The sequence below is a fragment of the Pseudochaenichthys georgianus genome, chromosome 13 (assembly GCF_902827115.2).
Source record: "Pseudochaenichthys georgianus chromosome 13, fPseGeo1.2, whole genome shotgun sequence".
Taxonomy (NCBI): domain Eukaryota; kingdom Metazoa; phylum Chordata; class Actinopteri; order Perciformes; family Channichthyidae; genus Pseudochaenichthys; species Pseudochaenichthys georgianus.
The window spans coordinates 17,180,501-17,208,089 of record NC_047515.1 but is presented as its reverse complement, the minus strand read 5'-3'; the positions used below and the strand labels follow the sequence as shown (position 1 = coordinate 17,208,089).

Below are 27,589 nucleotides of genomic sequence, written 5' to 3'. Positions count from 1 at the left end.
TAACTGCCTAAACAAAATCTTCCTAATCTCACCTAGTCTTCATGTGGTTTACGGTTGGTAATTACGCACTGGAACCCGGCGGAGTTATGGAGCGACCTGCACGCAGGTAACACCAAGAACTCACGCGGACGTGCCCCCGAGACAGCTGTCCGAAAACAGCTGACACTAACCACGTCGCCACAACACTATGAAAAAAACAAACAGACGCAACCCAAGGGGAAACGCCACTTAAGCCTAGCGGGGAAAACTCTTTACAAAAGCGTAACAAGCAGCAACATCTTACCCTCTGATTGGCACACAAAACCTGACGAAATGTCAAACACTAAAGCTTCCTGAAACTCAAAAAACATGATGTGTCCCCCAAATAGCAGCGCCGCGCCAGCACACAGCTGGACCACATCAACTAATTAGCTGCTCAAATGACGCCATGTGCTCTGAGCACTACACACACTTTTAACCAAATAACCCGCCGGATGAGCCCGCATTTGTTATGACCTGGCTCAAAAGGCCACAACAAAGAGGAGACACACCATGTCAACGGTTATCAAAACATGTTTATTTAAAGGAAACAATCCAAATTAAATGAAGTTCAACAATAAGTAAGGCATGAGGTGTGGACGTCAGTGGTATCAGTAGTGTAAATGCAGGGTGAGGGTTGCATGAATGTGTATGGGTGAGAGTGTTGAGGTGCACAAAGTAAAGTAACAACAACATATACTCAACAACACCAGGGGGGTATACTACGAAGCAGGATTTTCGCTTAGCCGGCTAAATTCAGGGAAAACTCCGGCTTTCCGGTCCTACGAAGCTGGTTATCTTTTTAGCAGGCTAGATCTCCATGGTAACTTATGCTTAGCGGCTAACCTGGTCAGGACAGGGGCCTATACTACGAAGCTGGTTCAACCTAACCTGGATATGTTTGAGTTAGCCGGTTGGCCTAATCCAAAACATACGCGCTCTCGCTAAACTGTACTACGACGCGGGTTATCAAGTGGATCGCTCAAGCCAGCCGTGTCCTATCTAGTTAGGTGCGCGTTCACATGAAAGGGGTGGTATTTGGAGCATTCGACCAATCACAAACATGGAGAAGCGTACTGACAGCGCAGCGTCATACTTCCTGAATGAAAAGTGAACTTTAATACTAGTCAAAAATGAAGAAGTTAAACTTTAAACATTCATGACTTAAACACTTTATCCAGGATAAAAGCCACATAGCTGCACCTGCAAGGTGAATACAGCTGGAAAAAGAAAAAGTGTTTGAATGCGTACATTAACAGGTTTATGATATCACTGCCCCGTCTAAAACACGATCTGACTTCAATTACATTTGTCTCGAGTGTTTCGTCAACTTATGTGTTGCTTAAAATAATACTTCTGCATACAGTATGTGACACTGTGAGTGTTGCACGGCCAGATACGGCTCAGCTGACTCAGATAAGGAGATATATGATACATTATGAAGTGATATGCCGCGGACTGTACTTAATGTACTCTGATCCGGTTACTTATGTTGTGGCCGATATTTAAGTAAGCTTTCTTAACGCTAATGTTATAATAGTCAGATTGCTCTGAAGATGGAGGTGATATTATATTCATGTTCACGTTCACACAGTCGGTGATTTTTGCCGGCCGTCTTTCCTGCGACGGCAGTTTTTCTGTATTTCCTTTCTCCTGTAATATGACTTGATCGCTTTAAACTCTGCACACTGAGCTCTGATTGGTCAGCAGGCGGTGCTTTCACTGAGTTGAGCTCTTAGCCTGCAACCTAACCTGGGGGGTATACTGCGAAGCAGGATTTTCGCTTAGCCAAATGTAATTGAAGTCAGATCGTGTTTTAGACGGGGCAGTGATATCATAAACCTGTTAATGTACGCATTCAAACACTTTTACCAGCTGTATTCACCTTGCAGGTGCAGCTATGTGGCTTTTATCCTGGATAAATTGTTTAAGTCATGGATGTTTAAAGTATAACTTCTTCATATTTGACTAGTATTAAAGTTCACTTTTCATTCAGGAAGTATGACGCTGCGCTGTCAGTATGCTTCTCCATGTTTGTGATTGGTCGAATGCTCCAAATACCACCCCTTTCATGTGAACGCGCACCTAACGAGATAGGACACGGCTGGCTTGAGCGATCCACTTGATAACGCGCGTCGTAGGACCGTTTAGCGACAGCGCGTTTGTTTTGGATTAGGCCAACCGGCTAACTCAAACATATCCAGGTTAGGTTGAACCAGCTTCGTAGTACAGGCCCCAGGTGTCTGCAGGGGAAAGCAGAGCGAGAGCAGAGAGGCTTCAAATAGCTGCGGGACACCAGACCCAGGTGCCCTGAGTTACTGTAATCAATGCAATCACTGGAGCCAATGCAGCACAGACAGAACAGCCACACCCTCTCTACTGATGGACCCACAGGGGCATCACACTACTTGATATATTGACCAATATATCAATCAAAAGATAGGCCTACGTCTTTCTTTTAACACAAATTACAGACATTTGCTGCTGGCAGCTTATCAATTGTGAATGTGTTCTGCCTTGTTTTATATCATTAGCTTACATAATCAGGCTTATTGAGTTTTTTTTTTTAAATTAAATATATCTAATCAACGAAGCAATTCATTGACAAAGTCATCTTTAATGAGAATAATCCTGACATCAAACTTCTCAAATCCTGGCTGCAGCCCCATTAGTTATATCTGTATAAACTGCAGAGCTGAACAAAACTCGAGTGTTGAGGTTTAATACAGGAACCACTAAAGCCATACATTTAATTAAATCTTTAATTAATAATAATTTAATTAATTAATCTTTAATTTATTTAATTAAACTGTGTGATGTTAGCTCGCGCTGCCTCAGTGAGCTCTTCCCGCCAGCAGAGCGCGTCGCTGCGCCTCGTACAGAAAACCTGAAGCCTCCTAGCAGAGCACACTCCCCGTTTTCCGTGAAACTGAGAAAAGGGAAAAGCCCTGTTGTGTTTAGTTTTTTTTTTTTTAGCACTGTCAGAAAGCTCATACACTGCGAGCTTCCTCCACCCTCCACACTGCTTACAGGACTCTCCCAGGATGCTGTCGAACAACCCTCACATCGGGCACAAAGTGGCAGGCTGTTTGATTTTCCTCTCCGTCTGTAAGTAGGACTCACTTTACTTTCTAATCTTCATGTCAATGGGCTCGGACCACACAGCTGTGAGGGACGTACTGACACCCTCCACAGTAAACAGTGTGTGTTGTTTGCAAAGGTGAAGCTATGTTTGGAAAGAAACGACAGTGTAACGCTTTACGATCTTTGAGTCCCTAACTGTTTGTGAAGTGCGGAGCCATGATTCGCCTCAACTTCCTGAGGAGTTGAAAGGCGATGTGCACGCCATGTGGGTTTATGCAGAGCACTAACTGCAAGTTTATACCGGAGTTAATCACAGGAAAAGGTTGGAAAATCTCCTCCTTTTGGAATCACATTTGTGTTTAAAATGTGTTCACGATTGCAAACAGTGAAGTAGCTTCTTCCTGTCATATCCACGGTGCACGAGTGGGAGGCAAGCCCGAGCAAACATGCACCTAAAGCCCCAGCCTTACCAAGTCAGATTTCTCCCTGTCAGTCTGGATGTATTGTGTACAATGCATTCAGCAACTAAGTAGAAGAGTGAACGACGTGCACTAATTTATTCCTCTGCTGCCAGCATACCCACAGTGCTAACAGACTACTAAAAAAACGCAATTATGCTTAATTTTAAATAAAATATTTATAAGTAATTCTCGACTTGTGCTTGATCACATGTTTACTTACATTCCATGGAAGTGATTGCTTAATTATAAATAGTTAATGGCTTGAATGTTAAATATTTCAGGTGATTTTATTTGACCATTTATAATAGAAATCTATGCAGTTTGTCCCTGCATATGTTCTGCTATACAGTATCTAATGTATTCAGTGATGTGTCATGTCCATTAGGTTGGGTGCAGCAGCACACAATGAGTGGCTGCAGCTGTGGAGAGAATTACAGGAGACTGTCTGCCTTGATGGGACTGAAAATTGTCACCGTTATAAGAAATGCCAGAAAACACAAGGATCTGCTAATATGTTGTTACTGCAGGAAAAGGGCTACATCTGCCTGGGTCAATAACAAAATAACAAACAGAGCTAACAGTTTTCAAGGATGGTATTATGGAATCTTAATGCTGCAAGAATTATCTTCAGGTAACAGTGATTTATTATTAATTTCATTCAATCTATAATATTCAGTTTGAAATATACACTTTGCTACCCTAATGCATTGTTCATCTGCCTACTTTTCACCTTATTCACTTATGCTAGACAATTAACTGACATCATCAAATTATATTCAGTTTTGCCACATTGACCTTTTTTAGGAAGCACATATCAAATATAATTTGACATGTTTTACCCTCAATTTCTGGTTAGGGGTCATATAATGCTTATCTCACTAGTTTATTAGCTTGAATGGGTGAATATTCGATATTAGCAATCCTGAAAATGCCCAAAAACCTATACTTCAGAGATATTATTAAGGCCTGTTGATATGTCAAAAATAGAGTAGTCTGGGCAGTGTGGGCAGCCAGAGTCATTCTTGCAATCCACTGGTATCCTGTGCACAAGTGAAAGCTGTGTGTGGCACAGAGTTGAGCATGTTTAGTTGGGCAGCTGACTCTGACAGGGCTGCTCTTCTGCTCCCTCTGTATGTAATATTCATGGACCTAACACCAAGGAGCAGCCCAGGTCCAATTTGATGACATTATGGTGCCACCTCCGCTGTTTTTCAATGATGTGGTCCACGAGACATCAACAGACTGTCATTTCTGATGTGCATTGGAGCCATGTGAGTGCGATGCAGTCGGCATGAGGAGCAGCAACCTCCAAGTTGGATGATCCAGCATTCCAGACAGGCCGTATTGCAATGTTGGCAGTTGTGCTAAATCCACAAAGTCTGAATGTGATTGTTGATGTAGTTATACTACTACAATGATGTGTGGTATTTTGGAAAGAGAGAGTACTGAACCAAAATCTGGATTCCATTTTTAGGCTGATTGTTCTGTTTTTTAATACAGGAACCAACCTCTCATTGGTTAGTGATGCATTGTCATCTTAGTTTAATATCTTGAATATCTTATATTTAAGCTTTCACTCAAAAATGTTCTTAAGTATTGTAAGGTTATTGTAGATGATGATGGTTAGAAGATAACTTAATTACAGCAAAAAAAACTCACAAACAACCTTAAGTTGACAGCCAGCTGTTGACACATGTTTTTTAAGTGATTGGAGGACTGAGATTGCAGACACCAGTAGCCGCATTGAGTCTTCTCAGCATGCTGGGTGAGAGGATGATGAGGGCTGTGATTCAAGAGGTTTTCAAGGTCCAGCTGCTGCTGTGGCTAAACTGAAAATCCCCTGCTGAAGTGGATCGGCAGCCATTAGAGATGCCATCCACAGGCAAAACTCTTTGGGATGCAGCATATTCTGAAAAGATAACTATGTCTGTTACTCGTTTAGAAGTGCTTGAGGGCCTTCACACAAAACAAAGGATGTTAATTGTATCAAGATAAAGATGGTATTAAGAGAATTCCAACCAGCAGCAAAACTGGGTTAAGATTTGCCTGTACAACTTCTAATTGGCTGCTTCAGTGCCTGAGTGGAAATACAAAGTTTTGATTTAATTTGACACAATGCCAGATGAAGCCTGTTCTTCTTGCATACCTAACATTAAATCAGATGCATTATTACAATTGTATGTGCAGTGCATACTGTGTGCCATCTGTGCCACTTCTTTGAGGAGCTACTTTTATTATAATCAGTTGGCTGCGTCTATCACCGCAAAATGTTTATCATTGAAATATTAATAGAAATCATTTTGTGATTCACTTTAAAGGATTTTTGCCAACAAGGCTCAATCAATCAATCAATAAATCAATCAATCAATCAATCAATGTTTATTTATATAGCCCAATATCACAAATGTTACATTTGTCTCAGTGGACTTCACAGTTTGTACAGAATATCAGTATGGTAATACGACACCCTCTGTCCTTAGACCCTCTCATCGTACAAGGAAAAACTTCCCCACAGTTTAAAGGGGAAAATGGGAGAAACCTCAGGGAGAGCAACAGAGGAGGGATTCCTCTCCCAGGACGGACAGACATGCAATAGATGCCGTGTGTAAATCGAAGAGATAATACATTTGACAGCATAGGTAGTCCAAATGTTTGGAAATGCATGTGTCTATAATAAGAAGATGAATCCACGAGGATGTCAACAATCCTGTGGGAGCCATCAGGGAAGTAGTATGATGAGTCAGGCAGGACCACAGTGATAGGTTCAGCCACGACTCGAAGTCCAGGACTCAAATCCAGGACGCAGGATAGAGGATCCCGGACACAGGATTCAGCACTCAGGATCCAGGACTCAGGATGCAGGATCCAGGACACATGACTCAGGATCCAGGACACAGGACCGCAGCAACAGATCAAATGAGTTTAATCTGCAAAGGTGTCCTATCATGCAAAATGCACTGATGTCTTTTATACATAAATATGTGTCCCCGGTGTGTCAGGGAACTCACTAAGTGTCAGAAAATAAAACCCTCTCTCTTTTCCTCCGTACCCAAGTCTCTAAAAACGGGGGTACAACAGAGCTGATCCAGATTTAGGTCCGATATGACGTAATATCGGAAATGTGGACCCACGGCCTCATCAGAAAGTTGCTATCAGAATCAATGCCTGACGTGTTTTGGAAGTAATATGGTCTTTGTTTACATTAGCAAGCATCACTAAGGGTGCGTTCTCACCAGCCGTTTATAGTCCGGTTAAATCGAACCCTGGTGCGTTTAGCCGCTTGGTGCGGTTCATTTGGGTCGGTGTGAACGCAGTCCGAGACCTCTGAATTAGTGTTGCACGGTGTACCGATACTTGAAAGGTACCGCGATACCCTGCCGTTAAAAACGGTACGATTCCTCCATTTCATTAGTATCGGTACTTTAAGAATGACGGGGAAAAGTACTCCGGTGAGAAAGCGCTGTTTTAATAAGAGCCGTGTGTGTTCAGCGCTCTGCTTCCACTCCCTGCACTGCAGCCGTGCCTGCAGTCCCTCCCCTCTCAAGCACGTTCTAAGTGCCTCCCCTCTCTCGTGCACTCGGCCACGCTCTAGCTACCAGAGCATGTGAGAAAACGAGAAGCATGGCTGCAAGTGGGAGTGCAACTGCCGCTGCGCCTCGGCTTGTTGACAAAAGCTACATTTGGAAGTATTTGAGCTATATCTCTGACAGTGAGGGCAAGCCTACGGACACCACAAGGCCTGTCTGTGAGAAATGTTTTAGATCCCTGCAAACCAAGGGAGCCAACACATCAGACTTGGCTAAGCACCCGCCGACCGGAATCCAGAGCTGTTTAAAGACAGACAGGTTAGCGAATGTGATAACATAATTACATCATGCTCAAGCCCTCAAATCTAAGTCAAACAAGTGTAATTTATTTTGTGACAAACGAACGTTTTCATAGTTTGACGAGGCAATCAATGGCAATGATAACTGTCTAATATGGCTATCTTTTTAGCTAACTTACCAATGTGGCTAACATCTGCAATATACATTTTGTCAATAATTATTTATATTACTGTACTATTACATGTTAATAAAATATAAAACAAATTATATTTTATAAAACAAAAAAGTTGTTTGAGATGATGCTTAATTTTATTTAATACGAATTATTGTCATTTATTTTGTTTATTGTTCTCATTGCTTAAACGTTTGTGTTATGGTTATGGTGTGAAATAAAGCACAATAATTACATTTAAGACCGTTTCCCTTTTCTTTAGAAAAGTATCGAAAAAGAATCGGAATCGCAATTCTTGACTCGGTATCGAAACCAAAATGTTGGTATGGTGACAACACTACTCTGAAGTGAACTAAACAACCGGAGTCTGGTGGTCCGCTAAAATAGGTGGTCTCGGAAAGCTTGCTTGCGAACTCTGGATCGGTTCATTGCAAACAGGAAGCATAGTATTTACGTGTCACAAGAACGTGGATGTCTTCAAAATCTTTAGCGTAAGAGTCTTTCAAGACATCCGCACTTGTTTAGTTAAAGAGAGAAGCAGAATGAAGTGTTGAACAGTGTCGTGTAAAGTAAAAATGCTCCGTCAACTTCATAAAATTAAGAAGAGCTGTCGTCGGTGAAACGCCCCTCCTTACTGCAGAACGTCTCATTGTATGTGTTATAATGTTTTTTAACGGACGTTGTCTGATTATATGATCATATGCGCGGGCCGCTAGTGTCTGTTGATCTCCAGATTAACAGCAGCATGAGAATAACCTGCCGAAAGTGCCGATACTCATGGCGGAGGCTCTGGTAGAAATTGCCGGGATTTGCGTTTTTACCCCCTTAATGTCTGACCAATGGGTGAACAGCATTTCCGTGCACATGACTTGTGTTTAAAGTGTATAGTCTGTTTGAGTTTTGCCTGTGTGAATGCAAACTGAACCTTTTGAAAAATGAAACAATGTCACAAACTGTGGTCTGGTGCGCACCACCAGAGATGCAAACTATTAGGTGTGAATGCACCCTTACGCACGCCGTGTGGGGCCGTTCACTCAGAGCTAAGCTGTACTGAATACAACAAAAGCAGGTAATAAAAAAGTAACTCACCTTGTGATAAACCCGCAAGAGAAAAAGCATTTGAGCTCCATACTGTTTCAGAAATAATCCTTGAAGTGGTTTGGAACATGATATGGAAGCATTTAGCTGTATCTGCCGGTAGAAATCTCTCTCTTCCCTCTGCAGCTCACTGTGTGCCTGTGTGCTCAAAAGGGGGCGGGGCCAGCATCTACTGATTGAGGATCAGCACTTCTCTAACAGGGCTGAAATAGAGGGATATGAGGGATGTCTGAAATGCATTATCTGTTTGGTATTTTGAGCATAATACATCATAGACATGTTTTTAATATGTTTGTATATATATGAGACCCATAATATATGCCTAAAAATAGCACGATAGGAGATCTTTAAGCAATGTTTGATTAATAGGGACACAGCTGAATCTTTCATTAAGATGTTTTTTTTTACACTGAACACAAAGCACATTTTAAAGAAGCAAACAGACATGATTTGTTCTACAGGCAACAGAAATTGACGGGTCTGCATGAGTTCAAACAAGTTTCTTATTGAGTTATGTGACTCTCCTTGTATGTTAAACTGATGGGGATCTTAAAAGAAGGAATTCTGACTTTTTATACGTTTTTAAAATCACTCTTAGTCTGGTCCATCACAATTTCTGAGGCATGAACCATATTGCCTGACAAGAGTTTCCATATAGAGCGATTCTGCTAACCCAGAATAGGTTCATTGACATTAATTGATGTCCTTTTTCATTTAACCCGCAGGTTTTGAAAACTCTTGCTTTCTGCAATATCTGTGCTCCGTTAAAAGGTCAAGGTTTAGAAAAGTCAATCAACATGGTTGTCATAGAAAGGCAAACCTAAATTGTGCCGTGTAGCGAACACCCATCTCCTGCATCAGTCCTTCCTTATTGCTATACACTTGCATACTAGACACACACCTCGCTACATATGAAGCAATGCATGCATTGGCACAGAAAGTTAAACATTGGCATTGAAATCATAGAAGCATCCAGTATGGTTGTAATACTTGCGTATACCCATTTCAGTGCTGACACACAGTCCGTTGGCTAACAGCTAGACTCGGCATTCAACACCCGTGTTGTGTTGACTGTGGACTACAAAAAACTCTGCAGTCATACATTTTGCATGAATAAAGCAAGATGAAAGTTAACTGTTACATTTTAACACTCCTTAATGGCAGAAACAAGGTGACATGAGAATCCCATTTGAATCTTCTTCGTCACCACCAGTAGTAGTTCAATATTCTCTCTTTGTATGGCCCTCCACCTGGGGAAGTTAGTGCTTTGGCCTGCATTGTCACTATCAACATTGAGAAGCTAACATGATTTTAGATTGTATTGTCTTTGCCAGATGAAGGCTTTCCACTATTCTCTCCTCTTCGGGGGCTGTTTAAGTTGGGCATGAGGATTATCAGAGCCCCTTTTTAAAGCTGACCCTCACGGCTAATTAGCACTGAAGTAACTATAGCACCTGGATAGCTGCCTTTGTTAATGTGAATTGTGTCGTGCACAATGTGTAGTTCCTCCAAAGTGCTTTCATGTTGTGTCTCCATTAATTCCCACTCCTGCTCTACCCATTTAATCTTGAGTGATGTGAAAACTTTTGTCAGACACCAAATCACTTTCAAAGTAGCAAATCATTTTTTAATTTCCCTGAATGAAGATTTTTTTCAAGTAGTTTCTTAGAAGAAAATCGTTCAACTCTTATAAAGACAAATCGTAGTCCTGTGAAGTACACACTGTACATATTTTCTCTGTACACCACCAACTTGATTCTCTCCCATGGTTATGTTTGTTTCCTGGCTAATTCCATCAGCCATCTGCTTTTATTACAAAGACAATATAAATTGAGATCTTGTTGAAAGGACTTCATCCAAACCATCCTGAGGTTTCGGCGTGTAAAGCGCTTTGCAGAGTTTATCAAATCAAAGCAAGATAGTTCTCCTCGGTGCGGCTCATTTTGAAAACATGGTTGGAAACAACAGACTCGATTATGTAGGCTGGAGAGACGATGAGATGGAGGTGCTCCGATCAGCAGTCCTGACATTATGTAGGGAGTTACTTTCCCACTCTTGCTCATTGTGTCTCAGCCTCTCCCTCTCCAGGGTAAGCCGTGAAAAGATGGGCAGAATGAGCAGAATGTATTATGGACATATTCCTGTAGGAAGCTTATTTTCACTTAAACACGTAGATGCCAGGTTACAATGTAGTCAATCTCATTATACAGAGGTGGGATTTAAGAATCTGATGTTATATTTGTACACTTGGCAGCAGGAAATCAGAGTCATTATGTTTGTATAGTTTAAGCCTGAGTTTGGTATAGCTGGCTTGTTGTTGCTTTTCTTTAGAAGCCATAATGTTCTATCTTGAAGAGATCAAGGACACTTAAAATGAGCAGTAGATAAATACAAAGTTAATTACTGTGAGAAATATCGAATTGTTGTTTGGAAGAACAGGAATTTGTCAGCATTTCGAGCTTGACTTTTCCTTCTTGACATTGGAGATGGCAGTGGACAATCGATGCTCAAGGTCTTCTTTTGTGTTCAGGGCCATTCATCCATATCGGGAGACAGCGTTATCATTTGTATCAAATGTACAGGTTCCCCGTTTACATTATGATGATTTTTAACTTCCTATCAGTGTTATATATTATTCTGTATATTAAACCATTGAATGATTGTAATTGTTTCAGCACCATCATTTCAATACTTCCAGGGCCTCGGCTTCATCTGAAAGCTCATGAGCAGCTCTGATTGTGTTTCATCCCCCCTTGGCCCTTTCAATTTCTCTATTGGAGGCATATCCTAAACAGTCCTCATTACAAAAATACTCTGTTAATTGCAGTTTATAGTTTAACTAGTTTTCTGTTATATAAATAATAAGCAGCTTCGGAAAGAAAATGTTTGAACATACGATTCTCTTTTTGAAATCTTAGTGTATCTTTCTGTGAAAATCTGTTTTTAAAAAAACAGGTGTAACTGTAATCACTACCTTCTTCATTTGGTTATTTTTACTGAGCAGACGTCTTCTCTTTGAAAAGAACATGCACCGAATAATCCTTTTGCATGGTTGGCCAAATTGGACTTTGTTATTTTTTTTGTGCTTTCATGACTTGAATAATTAGGTTCATTACACTGTGCGTTTGTTCTGAACTGATGGCTTTACACACTGAAGTGTTTTGAAGTTCTATCAGCTCCTCTGAATAATTTAATAATAGGGTTTTCTTGCTTTTAAGCCAATTTACAGTAGCTGGTCAAAATTACACAGATTGTATCCTTTTTATGAAATATGTTCCTATTTTATATATTGTAGGACTTTTTGTGTGGACATTGGATATAATACTACTACAGGAATTTCTGCTGGATTCTTTCTAGATACCTTAGCTTTTAGTTTTAATCAACGCTCTCAGTGGCCGGCTAATGGCTGCCACAGCGAGCCAGGAGGAGAGAGTGTAGCTCTTTCTCAGGTCTATTACCTAGTTAAAGTCAGATTCAAAGCTGACTGATGTTGAAGTGCAAGCTGCCTGATGTGATGTAAACAGCTGTGTGAATTAATTCTCTGAGACATTGCTGTTTTTTGGATGTATTGATTTGAAATCCCGGGAATCTTTCTGAGAAGATTTTCCTCGTCTCAGAATCGATGGCAATTTAATTGGATAGAAGCTCTCAGGGCTCTAATTATAAACTCGAATAGATGAATGGTGCTCTCAACGATTCAACACATACTCCGCACGAAGGACTTAGGCTCCGAGTTATCTTTTTAATTGTAATGTTTTGTGTATTCCTGGAGATACTGAAATGTTTTGTGTATTGCTGGAGACACTGAAATGGTTAACTGTCAGACAGAGGTCAACTTATATTTTATTACATTTTGTCAGAAATATTACAGTGACTCACTCACCAGATATATTATCACAAAGATTTATAGCACAACATAACTATCAAACACGACATATAATAGAAGGAAGGTTTGTATTACCCAAATCTAAATCAAATATGGGACAGAAAACAGTCATGTACAGAGCCATGATCAGCTGGAACTCTTTACCGGTTCACATCATTCAGGAAAATTCTCAAGTACATTTCAAAAGGTTGTTAAAAAAATATTTAAGTATTACAAAGTAAATTTGAACTGTGGCTATGTATGCATATATTATTATGTACACTTATTTGTATTTACTTTTGTTTGGCCTTAGGATGGCGATAATTGGATTTTCACTTCATTTCACTGTAAATTGCATGAAATTATGAGCTGTTTTGTTTTAATTTTGTTGTATGTATGTTTTGAGTGTGTGAGGACCCCAGGAAGAATAGCCAATGCTCATGCTAGTGCTAACGGGGACAAATATTCCAACTATAATAGCCTATTAGCAGTCTTTTGTTGTGTAGCCCTGCCTGTGTAAGGCAGCTTTTAGACAACCTTGATAAAAGAAGAGACTCTTTATGGTTCAGTTTCAAATGATTTGCTCCTATTTGTAACATTGTCTTAAAGAACAACAATTCTCTTTTCTTTTCTTGCAGTTCACATCAACTTTTCTGCTGGCAGCACCGGAAAGGGTTCACAGGTAAGAGAAAACATTGGACTCCTGTGATTCTTTATTTCCTGATTGCAGATCAGTCTGAACTCCTGTGATTTGGCTAGCTTCTTGATAATTAGTGTTAATCATTCATCTGCTGGTCTCATCACCTCTATTAAAGCCTTACTTACCTGACCACCTTAAATGAACAACAATGCTGTTTTGAAAAGAGATTGTTTATTGTCCTCCAGATCAGAAGCTTAATGTTCTCCACAATGCAAATTATTTCCCTCTTTGATTCTGCATTATCTAATTCTGCAGTTGCTGCTCGATAAATAATTAACATGTTCAGTTGCTCTACTTCTCATTGGTGTGAGAAGATGTTGACAGTAAGTCTCCTGGCAGAGTTACGTAGCATCACAGAAATGGGAAACTTATTATCTTTCCACTGATGGCAAGCGCTGTTATTCCCAGCAGAGGTAATTTATTTTATTTTTATTTTTTGTCACTTTAAATTGTCTCATATGGTTGTTTTTTTAATTTAAAGTGAAATTGAATAAAACGCTGCATAAAAAAAATATTCTCTTAGATTTTATTATCAGTAGCACACAAAGGTATTGCTCTATAATCAGATTTAAACAGTTTGCTTACATCCGTTTTATTCTGTAAGATAATTGTGACATGTTATCAGTATGCCTTTTGCTCAGTCAAAGCCTAGGCTCGCATAATATCAACATTGTTAGTTTTCTTTTCTCCTTTTGAATATTACTATTGGGGACAGCTGCCTGTCAAGAGTTATAAAGCAAATATCAGGGTTCGTACGGTCATTGAAAACCTGGAAAGTCATGGAAATTCAAAATGCAAATTCCAGGCCCTGGAAAAGTTATGGAAAACAATATTTTTCCCAAAGTTTTGGAAAAGTCATGGAAATGTAACTGAAGTTGCGTCAAATATAATTTACATTTGATCTAATCGCCGAAATAATCTGTGGTCGCGAGCTGTTATGTGCCATCATAATGTGCATGGTGTTATCTTTTAATATATGAAGCGCGAGCTGTGTGCTCGAGTCGTCCTGCCTGTCAGGCCGGCTGAACTCTGCTGCTCCGGGATGAGGGTCAGCTACATTATCTACGGTGCATTCGTTAACTGTGCGGAGTCACTGTGGCACCGCTAGTGAACAGCTGTTATGCGGCTTTCACACCAGCGCTTTTCCCTTTCTAGCTCCGAGCTAGAGCTTTTCTGGTTCAGCTCCGGTTTCCCTTTTCTGCTCCCGCTCTGGTCACACCGCCCAGAGCCCGACTGGTGCTGCCGCTGCTGCATCATGACGTCACCGTTTACATCGCTGATTTGCTCCCCAACGGCGTTACGGCGCTCACAACAACAACAACAACTGCGTCGGGTCGATGATCGTGTTGCTTTTAATCAAACGAAGACAGATTAAATTAAATAACGACTTCTCCAACCTTATGCTTTTCTCCAGAGTGCCGTGGTTCATTGTTTATTAATGTGTTTCTGCAGCATTTACCGACCGCTGCAGTGTTGGCTGCTCTTCCACAGGAGTTTATTCTCCCGGTTAGCTCACACTGCAGCAGCCGCTCTAAAGTATTCACTGTCCAACTCACACAAGCAGCTGATACATATCCCCAGTGAATGTGTGTCAGTCTGAATTGACGCTGTTTGGCATCACAACGCTGTTATGAAAGTTTCTCTGGTATAAAATGTGATGTTAGCATAGCAACCGAAGCTAAACTGACTACTTGCTAGTAAGTTTACTATTTGATTTGTTTTAGATGGGCACTACATGTTTCATATGCAGACCTTATTTTCCTGTTCCATGTTAAAATAAACCATTTTCAGTAGTAATTTTTTTTTGGTCATGGAAAATGAGGTAAAGGTAATTGAGAAGTCATTGAAAATCATTGGTGAAAAAGTGTATGAACCCTGAAATATGTAAATGACATCCATTCAGGAGAAGACACCCATTAAAGAAATGAAAATAGTTTTTGCAACAACGGAAATCAGGACCAGACACCAACACTGCTCCTAGGGCTGTGTATAGCTTCGCACTGGTTTTAATACTAGGATGGGTTGAATGCATACTCTAAATTACACCGTGTGCTTTATACACGAGTGTCACAATTTAAAAGTTGATTTTGATTTGAATCCTTCATTTCCAAGTAGAACCAAGCAAAGAGCACAGAGGAGGCAGAGGAAGTGTAACAGGTTTATGGCTCGTGTCACTGTCGACAGAGATGTGTGGAGGAGAGGGGATGACCAGGTATGACAGAGGGAAGAAGGGAATGGAGAGCTGCTAGGCGGCACCGCAGGCAGTGAAAGCATGGGAGAGTTTGTCAGCAGGCGTTTTATTTAACACTTTCCATAATGTCTTTCAAGACTTTGCCCCAGGGAACTACCTTCAATTTCTAGTGTTGTGTATTGAAACATAGCGGCAACCTACGGTGATTTAAAAAGTGTGGTTTCTTGAAAAGCCACTTGAGGCTGGCCTCCAAGAGAGTCATTCTACTAAGAACCTAATGTTAAAATGCCCAGCTTTCCAGCAGAAATACAGGTTTCAAATTGTTTACAGCCTTTTATCCAAAAAGATGTTTCATATAGCTTACCTGTTTACATATTATTAAGGCTTACAGTTATACCTAATACAAGTTGTGAATGCTTTGAGTGATAGCTGGGCACCTTTACTTAGCTTACTGCTCTGTCACCCGGGCCCATTATAATATCTATTGAACAGCACAGGAAATCAGAGGTATGCAAGCATAGGCTATATAATACAAATATATTTATCCACAATTTCTTTCTTCTTTGCTTAGCTTAATTATGCTGTTTGGAAGTTAAGTCTGTGATGGTTCAGGTCTCATGGTTTCAGGGGCGACATTGGTATCGGGACACATAGACAAGGTAGCAGAGGGAACACAGGAAGTTGAAAAAACATGCAGTGGCAGACCCATGCCATGATTCACTTCGGTGGTTTGTCTCATTTACTCTCCCAGCATGCCCTGTATTTCTTAATTAATTCACAATACCATTTTTAACATCGCTTTTTGACAGCAATCCCCCAGTTGGAGAGTAAGACCAAAATGTGTTTTACACTTCGTATCTGGTGTAGTCAGTATTATATTTAGTGTCCTTTCACAAAGCCCACCTGCAGTGAAAACCTGGTTATTGACCTGTTTTTGGTTCTCCTGAGCCATGAGAACAACATTAGCAAATTAGAGAGGAATACAAATGTAGGTCATAGCAGTAGGCCGGGCAGTCATTTACATACTCCTGAGAAATGTGCAGACTCTAAACTTTGCACACAATATTTATTATTTCAAAAGTAAACCAGTTCCTGAATGAGGCAATTCATTGTTGCTCTTCCAACCGAAAATGATTGCCTTTCAAACAAAGGTGCAATGAACTGTATGTGGGACCTTTCTGTCAGTAATATCTTTTAGTGCAACAAATCTGATTATATATAACAAGTATCTTAACAGACTACCAGATCAAAAAGATAATAATATGTGTTTTGGACAAATCAAATATCACCATTTTTTGCTTCTGCCTCAAAACATTGTCAAATATCTTTCCCTTGAATTTTTGAGGGGGCAGATATGTATTGGATTTGTTTCTCTGGAACTTGGGTGTCCAACACCTTTACTCATTAAATTAAACAAGTTGTTTAGAAACATATACAGTTTAACTCACAGGACTGATAACAGACAGTGGCTGAATTTGCAAAAAAAATGTTTCCTTCTTTTTTTTTAATGGCAGAACATCAAGAAATAAGTGGATTGTGTATAGACAACACTAATATATAGAACGTTTTTACCTGGCTTCTGAGAAGATGACATTGTAGTATTGTATATATTTAGCTAATTTGTTAGCACGGCATTTAGAAAACACAAATGTATCTCTTTTTAAGCACTGTTTGTGTAGAGCCTGTTTCACATAATGTTGTGCCATGCAGTGGTCAGCATTGAAGATCTGGCAATAACTTCAAACATCTGGGCTTATCCCATCACGAATAAAATCCGGCTAAATCTGCGGGGGCTCGTGTGTGTGTGTGTGTGTGTGTGTGTGTGTGTGTGTGTGTGTGTGTGTGTGTGTGTGTGTGTGTGTGTGTGTGTGTGTGTGTGTGTGTGTGTGTGTGTGTGTGTGTGTGTGTGTGTGTGTGTGTGTGTGTGTGTGTGTGTGTGTGTGTGTGTGTGTGTGTGTGTGTGTGTGTGTGTGTGTGTGTGTGTGTGTGTGTGTGTGTGTGTGTGTGTGTGTGTGTGTGTGTGTGTGTGTGTGTGTGTGTGTGTGTGTGTGTGTGTGTGTGTGTGTGTGTGTGTGTGTGTGTGTGTGTGTGTGTGTGTGTGTGTGTAGATAACGCTGATATCAGAATGCTAAGTAGCAACAACCAAACTAGTATAACACTTCCATCAACATGTTTTATAAAATTGATAAATAATCTTTTAATGTGTTTCCGCATCCCGTGGCTGATGTTTGCTCCCTCACGGTGGAGGAAAAGATGATCCTCTTTTAAAGTTTGTAGGCAGGATATTTGAAAAGATGCTCTGCTTTGATCAGTATACAGTAGTTGCATCTAACGTTGCTACAAAAGGCATGTGATATGTAAAGCAGTAATTTTCTGTGGTTGTCTTTGAACACAGTCTGTGGCTTGCATAGAGACACGTTTAAAGTGGACCTATCATGCTATTTTGAAAAATATATTGTAGGACCATACCTATATAAAACATGTCTGAAGTTTTTTTTCAAAATACCAAACAGATCATGCATTTTAGCCATGCCTCATTTCGCTGTATTTGCTCTATTCCAGCCCTGTTTTTGCAAGGGCTGATTCTGTGACATAGCTTTAATGCAAATGAGCTGCAGCTGACCACGCCCCCCTGCAGGAGAGGGAGATCAGCTGCTGGGCTCTCAGAAGAGGGGGAGGAAAAGAGAGGCTCCGTCCTCCATGTTTTGTTCTTATATGATTATATAGAGTCGTTATTCATTTGTTTTAAAGCTCAATAAATAACAAAGAAGACCTTTGACCGGCACTTTTCCAATTTTGTCCGGATTTTTGTAACGGACATGTTGACCGGGGATAAAAACTGAAACTCTGCCGCACGGTCCCCTCGTCCCTTGGAAGAGGCGGAGAGGTAGATGTTTTTCATCTGCTGGTGGCAAACCGGAGAGAATTACAACAGGAGCAAACGCTTGCCTCGGGGAGGGAGAAAAAGAGCCAGAGCGGAGAATAAACAGAAGGGAAACCATTCGCGGGAAGTCTTATTCGCTGCTTTTGTGGCAGGACTACAGCGCCACTTACAGGCCTGGCATATGTACTACAGCGTCTCCAGCGCTTTCGAGTGGTCTCGTGTGAACGGACACGTCTCGTGTGAAGAACACTATTCCGGGCTGACGTCAGCTCGGATGGAATCTGTATCCGCTCGTTGTAGCCCTGTTTTTAAAAGATTTGGGTACGGAGGAAAAGAGAGAGGGTTGTATTTTCTGACACTTGGTGAGTTCCCTGGAACACCGGGGACACATATTCATGTATAAAAGACGTACAAAAGTGCATTTTGCATGATAGGTCCACTTTAAGTTCCTACAACTCTCGCCCCCCTCCTAGTTTGAAGACGGCCTGAAGCCTCGGATGATTGGCATCAGTTTGAACTTAGAACGACTTGGATAAGTTGGCGAAGGTACCGTGATTATCTGCTGCTTCAGGGCTTCATAAACAGGTTAAACAACAGGGTAGTACAGGTTTGCGATTTTAAGCAGAACTGCCTTGATCTCATACACTAAGGACTTCCAAACTGTGAGAAGAATACAGGAGGACAGCAGTGTGAGAAATTATTTACACATTTCCTGCGGAGGGTCTTGCAAAGCCAATGGAAAAAGTTGTTCCTGTCACTTTGGCACCATTTGGATGTTCTCAAGACACATGAAAACACTTTTAAAAGTATTTGCTGGGCCCAAACAGGCCACATTGTTATATAAGGGGTGACTTTGCCTTCAGGGATTGTTACTAAATGGGGGGGAAAGCAACAACAACTCTTACAAAATTCACAAGAACATAACCAGTTTACCAGAAGTAATTGAAAGTGCTGATCTTTGTTAATTCATTGTGCTGTTTCATGTGTTTTCAAAGCTAAATGGTAGCTTCATTTAAAACAAATTTTTTCTTAGGGGTTCATCTTAAGGCTTAGCAGTAGGTAGTGGAAACGGCACAATTATTTGGATTCGAAATTATGAGGAAATTACACTAAATAGTCCAAGGACTGAAGCAGCAGGAGACACTTTTTAGACCTTCCACCCTTTTTATATTTAAAGAGTAAATATAACCATCTCTGTGTACTCAATCTTAAGTGCTATCAGTTGTGGACGTAATGAAAACTCTTGAAGAAAAAGAGCTGCTGCCTTCTTACACAACCAACTCAATTGAAGTCATCATGTTGGTTTGAACAAAAGCATCTTCTCTGATGTGTGCAAGTGTACTTGCTTTCTGCCAAGCATCACTTTAAATGTCATTTGTGCTGCCTAAACAGCTGTCACTTTATGGATACAAGCTTTTCATTCTCCAGCATTCCCTAGGACAGTTTAGCCAGTCGGTAGATCAATTGTATCTACTGACATTATCCCTTACCTGAACCCTAATATCAAAACAACCTTTATTTGTGAGGTCCACAGTACAGTATAAAGACCAAAAATAAGTTTTAAAGATTAGCCTTCAATCAATTATAAATTGTCACCGTCTAATTGAATATTAAAAGGTCATGATGTCTTATGTTGTGTGGCAGACTGTTGTCTTGCTCAGTGTGACGGTGACTTCTGCCCATGACAGATCCCTAAAGTAACTGCTTCATGAAATATTTGATTGCCTCTATCAAAATAGAGTCCATTTATGTAGACAGATATCATGATGGTCTCCCTTCAAGTTAATTTACATTTCTACCTTTTTGGTTTACGTTTTTATTCTCAAAGGAGAATACGGGGAAGGTTGTTTAATGTGGGCTGGCTTTACACCCACAGCCCTATCAGAAACGTTGCTATCATGAGCAGCCATAAGCTCCACCCCCTCTTTTTATTTTTATATAAGCTTTATACCCAGAATCAGCACTTAAGTAACAGGAAGTGAAATAGAGGGATATGAAGCATGGCTAGAATGGCTGATCCGTTTGGTATTTTGAGCAAAACACTTCATAGACATGTTTTTTTATATATCTGAGACCTATAATATTATGCCTAAAAATAGCATGATAGGAGACCTTTAAGTTAAATTGGTATTTAACTGAAATGTTTTGTTTCTGTGTAAGACACTAACAACACTTAAATCAATATATTTTGAGAGATGCAGATGCTGGATAATGCTGCTGACAAATCACCCCACCGCAACCAGTGTCATTTTGTAACTCTTTAACCCGATTCAGGTAAGCCACATTTACAGTGAAGCATGAAAGCTACATTGAGTTATGTTTTCATGAGTAAATACACTCTTTATTTTGGTAAAATATATCAGCCGTCTCACCTAGAGGCCAGGGAGTACTGTGACCCTAAATAACTTACACAGCAGGGCTTGACCGCAACAGTTACCCCAGGCAACCAGAATTGGACCAATGTCAACATTTCTGTGCGGTCTGGTTGCCTCAAACAAAGCTGAATGCCTCCTGCGTACAGTCTTCTAACTAAGTGAGCGTGGCTCAGTTGAACTGCTTTACTGTGTGAGAAATTGTACCATTATAGATGGAAAAATTGAAAATACGAACCTAAAAACTTTAGAGAATTAAACACAAGGCTATTATTGATGCATTAACAAATGGACCTGGAAGAAAAAAAGTGACACGTTTTTTTTTTCTCAAAGAAATGGGAACAAATACTCCAAAAATATTCAGGTAAATACAACATTAAGAGTCACAAAACTGAAAAAAAAGAAGGCAGCCTCAACATACGTTATTAGTGAAAGAAGAAAGAAAGCAGTGCATCAGCTAATGGAAGAATAGAAATAAGCAAAATTGTACTGGAATGCAAAGATAAATATTTTTCCAGATTTGCCTTTGGTCCCCAGATCAAAAACCTATTTGAAGCGACAGAAAGTGAGAAGCTGTAGATCTAACCCGGCCTGCAGGAGTGCAATATTCTGCTGACTGTAATTTATCCTGCTAATTACATTTAAGTTGCTAATGTGAAATTGAAATGCAGCAACATTAGTCGCTCATTCACACTTTTAGATTCCAGATTGTTAACGAAGCTGAGCCCCCTGTTAATCAAATCTATTTTAAGTCTGCGTTGTTTTTTTTCACACACAAAGAGAGAAATGGAGGCTAAAATGAAAATGGTGTCATTAGAAGTTAATGACAAGGTTAATTTATTTGTCATTGTATGCCAGTTTTAGCACTTTTACGCTACAGTTCACACAGAGACCATAGCACAAATGTTATACCTAAAGAAACATCTAATTATCACCGATCAATTACATCTTAAAGTTACATATAATTACTATGTTTTTTCAGTGTTGCCAAGTTAGCAACTTTATTGCTCTTTGACGACATATTTATTGCTGTTTTTCGGCACATGCCAGAGCAGTGGGCATAGTTTATTTGATAAGAGTAGAATTCAGCGTAGAAAAGAAAGTCTTTTTTTTTGCCTTTTCAAAAACACAAGAGCATTAGAGAAAGAATGTATCAGTGTGTTTATCTGCCCGAACCTGCAATCCTCTGCAAGTCTGCCAACTAGTAGTCAGTGGGCCTCAGTGAGCATTGATTTTAAAGCAAAGGAGTGCATCATTTACTACATGTGGGTTTACGGGTTATATAAAAAGCCTGCCCACAATTAACACATGCACTGTGTAGTATTTATCTTCTGTCTTATATGTTGGGAAGTGTAGACTTCTAGTTAATATACTTTTATATACAGTGTACTGGGTTTAACTTAAAAAGAAAAATGCTCTCGTCTATCAATTTTCCTTATATTATATAATTTCCCTACTTCGTAGATCACCAACTAGTCAGGATGCTGACTTTTTATCTGAGACATGCAGCTTCAACCTCGATCCTCTAACACAGGGGTGGGGAACCTCCGGCCCTCGGGCCGTATACGGCCCGCGAGACAATTTGAGACGGCCCTCGAGGTAACTCACGCAAAAAAGAAAAAAAATTAAGAAATCTAAACCGCAAAAGAATTAAACAAGCGAGTGCCTGTTTTTCCTGGCCAAGGTCAGGGTCCTTGAACACAACACGAGCCTAACGTGTCATCACGTGGTATATCTCTCGTCCGACGGGGGTTTAGAGCTGCCGGAGAGCACCAGGACGTCGCTCCGGGCCGGGAGATCACAAATGTCGGTACCCATAAGGAGCCGTACACATGCCGCAGTTTTTTGCATGTCTGTGTCTTTAGTTGAAAGCCCAGTGTCTGTCATACTGATCATACAGTCAATAACTTTGTTGTTATTAGCATCTGGTTAGCTAGCTATGCTAACGAATATAAGAAGCTTTTTCTCCAACCAGTGAGGTAAAGGCACATCTTTATATGATCATTATAGTTATAAAAAAAAAAAAGTAAACAGGTATAAAATACTATATGACAGTCAAAAAAAGTTGTTATTAATAAACAAGAATACAGTTTGAAAGGGAAGTGATTTGTAAAATATCCATAAAGAAATAGAAAATCTGCTTACAGTTCTGTTTCATAATCATATGTGTTGAGAGATGTATCCATAGATCTCTCAATGTTGCTCTCAAAGTGCACCAGATTGATGCTTTTAACTTCAACATTTAAAAAAAAAAATCTTCCCGGGGGAACATGCCCCCCGGATCCCCCTAGAGGAGGTTAGGTCCCCCCCCCCCTACTTAAATCATATTCACATGGATAGGAAACTAAATTGCACACATCTTGTGTTCATATCTTTCTGTTTTGGTGGTCATGCCACAACCGTGCATGCATGCGCGAGTCATGGCAAGATATCTGGATTAAGAGGTTGCTTTTTCTTTGCACAGCATGAAAGAAAGGCCAAATTAATGGGCTGTGATTTTAGTATTTTTAAGCAGAGGTCAATAATTTGTATGGCCCACGGAGGATGTTGAAAAAATTGAAATGGCCCTTGAGAGGAAAAAGGTTCCCCACCCCTGCTCTAACATGATGTCATGTATGTAACTATCCAGTGAATGGCACCCCATTAGATTCTCGTTTCAGGGATGCTAACTGCCTGATTCTGGAATGACTGTTATCAACATTCTTTTTTTCCTATTTTCCATTTAAAGTCAACAAAATGCAGAAAGAGGATATGAAGAATTGCCTGCTAATGTTCAAAGGCAGCAGACGTTTCAAGCCATTAACTCATCACACATTAAGGGCTTTTACTTGTGAATATAAAATTACTTCTTCTGGCACCCTGATATTAAGGAAGCATACAAAAGGCGTGTTAATTCACCTCAATGGATCTGAAAGCCTCCTCTAAATTAAGCTGACAATTTGCACTTTACCGACAAACTATTTGAATCCTCACTTAATTTAAATACAGAAGGGCCATCATTAATAACTGTGTCCTCCTCGGTTCCCAAGGATCTTAAAGTCCTTCTAGACAGCCAGCGTCTGGTAACATCGCACATTTTTCTCATATATGAAAGTCCTGCAACCTTGAATTATTGTTTCCATCAGTGAAGAGAAAGCTAATGTGACCTGACAGGTCACACACATCAGTGGAGCGTCTGAGCCCTCGGGATTGAGAGCTGTCGCAGGGGGCAGGAGCTTTGCCTTGTAAGTCTTTGAAGAGCCGCCAAATCAAAGGCAGGGCTCAAAGGGTTGTCTTTGCTTATGTCCTTGATAACGTAACAATCACATTAAGCATCGTTTTCAAGAAGTTTGCTCTACACCTCTTTTGGGAAAACCGTAGCCGCTGTTCTGAGGTTTAGCTACACGAGGCACAACATTTCTGTCTGTCTACATCAGTGCTGAGGTGCCACACACCAAAAGCGCTCAAGGCATGGTGAAACTAACCCCTTCAGATGGATAGACAGTGTAGACTCAAAGCAATTCCTTTTCTAACAGCTATGGGTTTCTGATTCTGCTGCAAATGGCTGACAGCCTGCTGTCAGATTGGATTAGGGAGAGCGTTACCTGCGTGCAGAAGCATACAAGGCCAGAAAGTGTTGAGCTCTGTAAGCTGAGGATAATTCATTTCTCTGTAATGGCAAAAACGATGTTTGACTTGATCTGAGTTAATTTTTCTGCAGATTATAAGATCGTTTACCAGAGACAGATTTGTAGCCCTGGTGTCACTCAACTGCTGCGATTTTCTTTTGAAGAGTGATCAACGTGCAGGATTTAAAGATCCAAAGAATGACTTTTTAAACACGTTCATTCACCTTGTTGATTACATTTGATCGTACAGTAGATTTATGTATATTATCAAACAAACAAACTTTGATTTATTGTTTTCGTTCCGTTTAAAATTACAAGATAAATTTCATGATTTTAATTTTGCCTACAGAGCATTGGAGTTTCATAATGAAAAAGGTAGGAAAGCATTAAAACAAGTATAAATACAACATAACCTGATATATAGGCATTCAATCTAAATATTAGATACATAAATAACATCATATTATCTGAGAAGTGGAGGTATAGTAATGCATCAATGAGCTTGAAGGCTAAACGGACAACATAACGCTGCACAGTTGTTTGTAATACTGGGAATACAAGGCCTATATTACAACCGCTCATTACAAAATAACTTCTGAAATATGCAGCAACATTACAAATTGATGTGTAAAAGTATACGACTGGATTTAGAGATTTGTCATTAAAGTTTGATTAAGACCTGCCATAAAACATTAGGTCTTATCTACAGTAGTGTCATGTAGTTCACTTGTATGCATCACAGACACACACAACTCAATAATATTGGTAACGTTTCAGCAACCACTTAATTCATCCCTCGAAGGTCTTCATTTATTTCTTCCTACAGTTACATTGCACTGATTTTCTGTCTCCTCTCTGTCGGAGAAGAATGAGCGAAAAACTTTGCAGCTGCCAGTCTTCTGTCACAGCGACCAACTTTGTTTTATGAGTATTAGCCTTTACCAAAGCTTGATTAGAGTTATTATCTGATAACGAGTCAGATTCTCTGGCTATGTGAGATGCATTCCTTCCTCGAGGTGCCCTCTCTCTTCAGCTGAGGAAATGATTTCAGAGTAGTGTTTGATAAGATGAGACAGAAACCTTGCAGGCATGACTAATGCTACTGAGTCCAATTAAGCTGATGTCTTGTACCCACTGAATTAAATCATCCTGATATGATCTTGCCTGCCTGTGCATATATTTTTTAACTCTGATCACCTGAAGAATCAGGAAAGGCAAAGAGCTTTACATATGCACGCCACATCACTGTGCATATGGAGAACTTCCTTCTGTCATTTCTTTCATCAGAAAATGTGCCTGATTAATATAACAGGAAAGATACGACAGTGCAGGAAACAAATGCCCCTCCAAAAAATAAATGTGGTCATGACAGCCATATGAAACTGTTCATCTGAAATCGACTAAATTGATAGGTTTATTTTTCTATTATGAAAATTGCTCTCCCTCGAAATGTGCTGAGATAGTGCGTTACATATAGGCTTCTTCACACAACAGCCACCAAAAGTGATTCTCTGTAACCACTGCACCACACCCACCGAGAGTGAATTTATGACTTAGTTAAGCTCTCTGAAGGCTGCAACAGCTTGCCAGTAAAATGATTGTTAGTCTAGAGCAAGTCATAAATCAAATCAGGCCTGGGTTTGTCATTATCTATTAATACTCTGCCGCTCTTGAGTTCTTGAAAGAGCCAGAACTTGCACGTTCTCGCCTTCTCCCAAGACTGAAAGATTTCCTCTGAATGATGGAGGTAAAAGACAACCCTTCAAAGTTAGCTTGGCTTGTGATTGATTTACTCATCCCTCCACGGTCTGCAGCGTACCCCGACAGCTCTGGAGGTGGAACAGTGTTGAGTGCCTTAATTGAGCCGAATGCGCTGAGCTTAAATGCTGCAGGCACAAAACCCACACAATTAAGAAGGACTAATGACGTGGGGTATCACCCATTATTTCTCCAAATAACCCATAGGGCTTTCCTCATTTACTAAGCCTTAATTAATGATTAGGAAGACGAAATGGAGTATTTAGCTGAAACTGACCTCCTTAACACAAGCCATGTTTTGACATTTTCTGCATATTTTGTTCAACGTAAAAGTGGATGTATATAGGTCATTATTTGAAGATGTGTTTGAAGAATTGTTTCGTTGCTGTAATTGTTGAAAAAAGTATTTCTGTCTTTTCAGAGCCAAGATGATGTGCAGCATGTCATCCACCACAATCAACTGGGTAAGTCTTATTCATATCCAATTGAAGTAGTCGAAAATGTAGGAAAATAAAACAATGAAAGAACATCAAATAAATGGCTTGCCAATGAAATACTCACTGAAGCACAACGCTTCAGGCATTTCCATTTAGGAGAATGGCTCTAAATGACCCTACTTTTAAAATGACACATTACATATAACTTAATTGCAGATAGGAGTCCATGGGGCATATCCGTTGCATCATGAAAAGTAGCCTAACTACATATGCCACGTTATAAAAAGTACATAAATAAAATAATAAGTATATGACTGGAGAAAGGTTCATCACACCTATAATTGTTACAATCTACTTTCTAACTAATATTTTATTTAAGGGTCAGATGTATTTTTAACATACAAGAAGGGACAAATTAAAGACTTTATCAAGGACACCATGCTAGGGACGAGAAAAAGGCAGTTCTGAACGCACCCCTGTTTTCATTTACAAGCGACGAATATCTCCCTCCTGAATATACAAATGAAACCCTGTTTATTCTTAAGAAATAAAATAAAAAAACAGATGCTCCCTGTGAAATCATGATATGCTTAATAGATGTTATCAGAGACTATAGTAATTATTATGGCTATAAACTAGGGCTGTCAAACGATTACAATTTTTAATCAGATTAATCACAGCTTAAAAATGTATTAATCATGATTAATCACCATTCGAACTATGTCCAAAATATGCCATTTATTTATGTATATTGTTGTGGGAATGGAAAGATAAATGAAAGAAGGCGGATATATCCATTTAACATACAGTATCAATAGCCGCGTTCACACTGCGGTACTTTTCCCACAAAGGTTCATGCGAATTTAGTTCATGCGAACTCTTTAGTTCGCATGAACTAAGTACAGATCGCGTTCACACCAGAAAAAGTCCCTGGGGGTGGATTAGGCAAATGAAGCCGCTGACGTCACTTCTTCTTCTTCTGCTTTGGGTTTACTGGCAGGCCGCAACCCACTTCACGGCGTATACTGCCGCCCAAAGTCCCCGGCCGGAAGTCCCCGGAGTTGAGGACTGGCTTCAGTAGAAGCTGCTGGGAGTCCCAGCAGCTTCTACTGAA

The 27,589-nt window shown here is 40.1% G+C and overlaps 1 protein-coding gene across 1 annotated transcript in view; it reads left to right on the top strand.

The window, feature by feature from the left end:
* The first annotated feature begins 2,861 nt into the window (after nt 1-2,861).
* Nucleotides 2,862-27,589, top strand: part of b3glcta (beta 3-glucosyltransferase a) — a 58,458-nt gene continuing 33,730 nt past the window's right edge. The window contains exons 1-3 of the mRNA XM_034097203.2: nt 2,862-3,126; nt 13,164-13,207; nt 26,460-26,502. Coding sequence (XP_033953094.1) covers nt 3,063-3,126; nt 13,164-13,207; nt 26,460-26,502 — 151 coding nt within the window. The 5' untranslated portion in view covers nt 2,862-3,062. The remainder of the gene's footprint in view (nt 3,127-13,163; nt 13,208-26,459; nt 26,503-27,589) is intronic.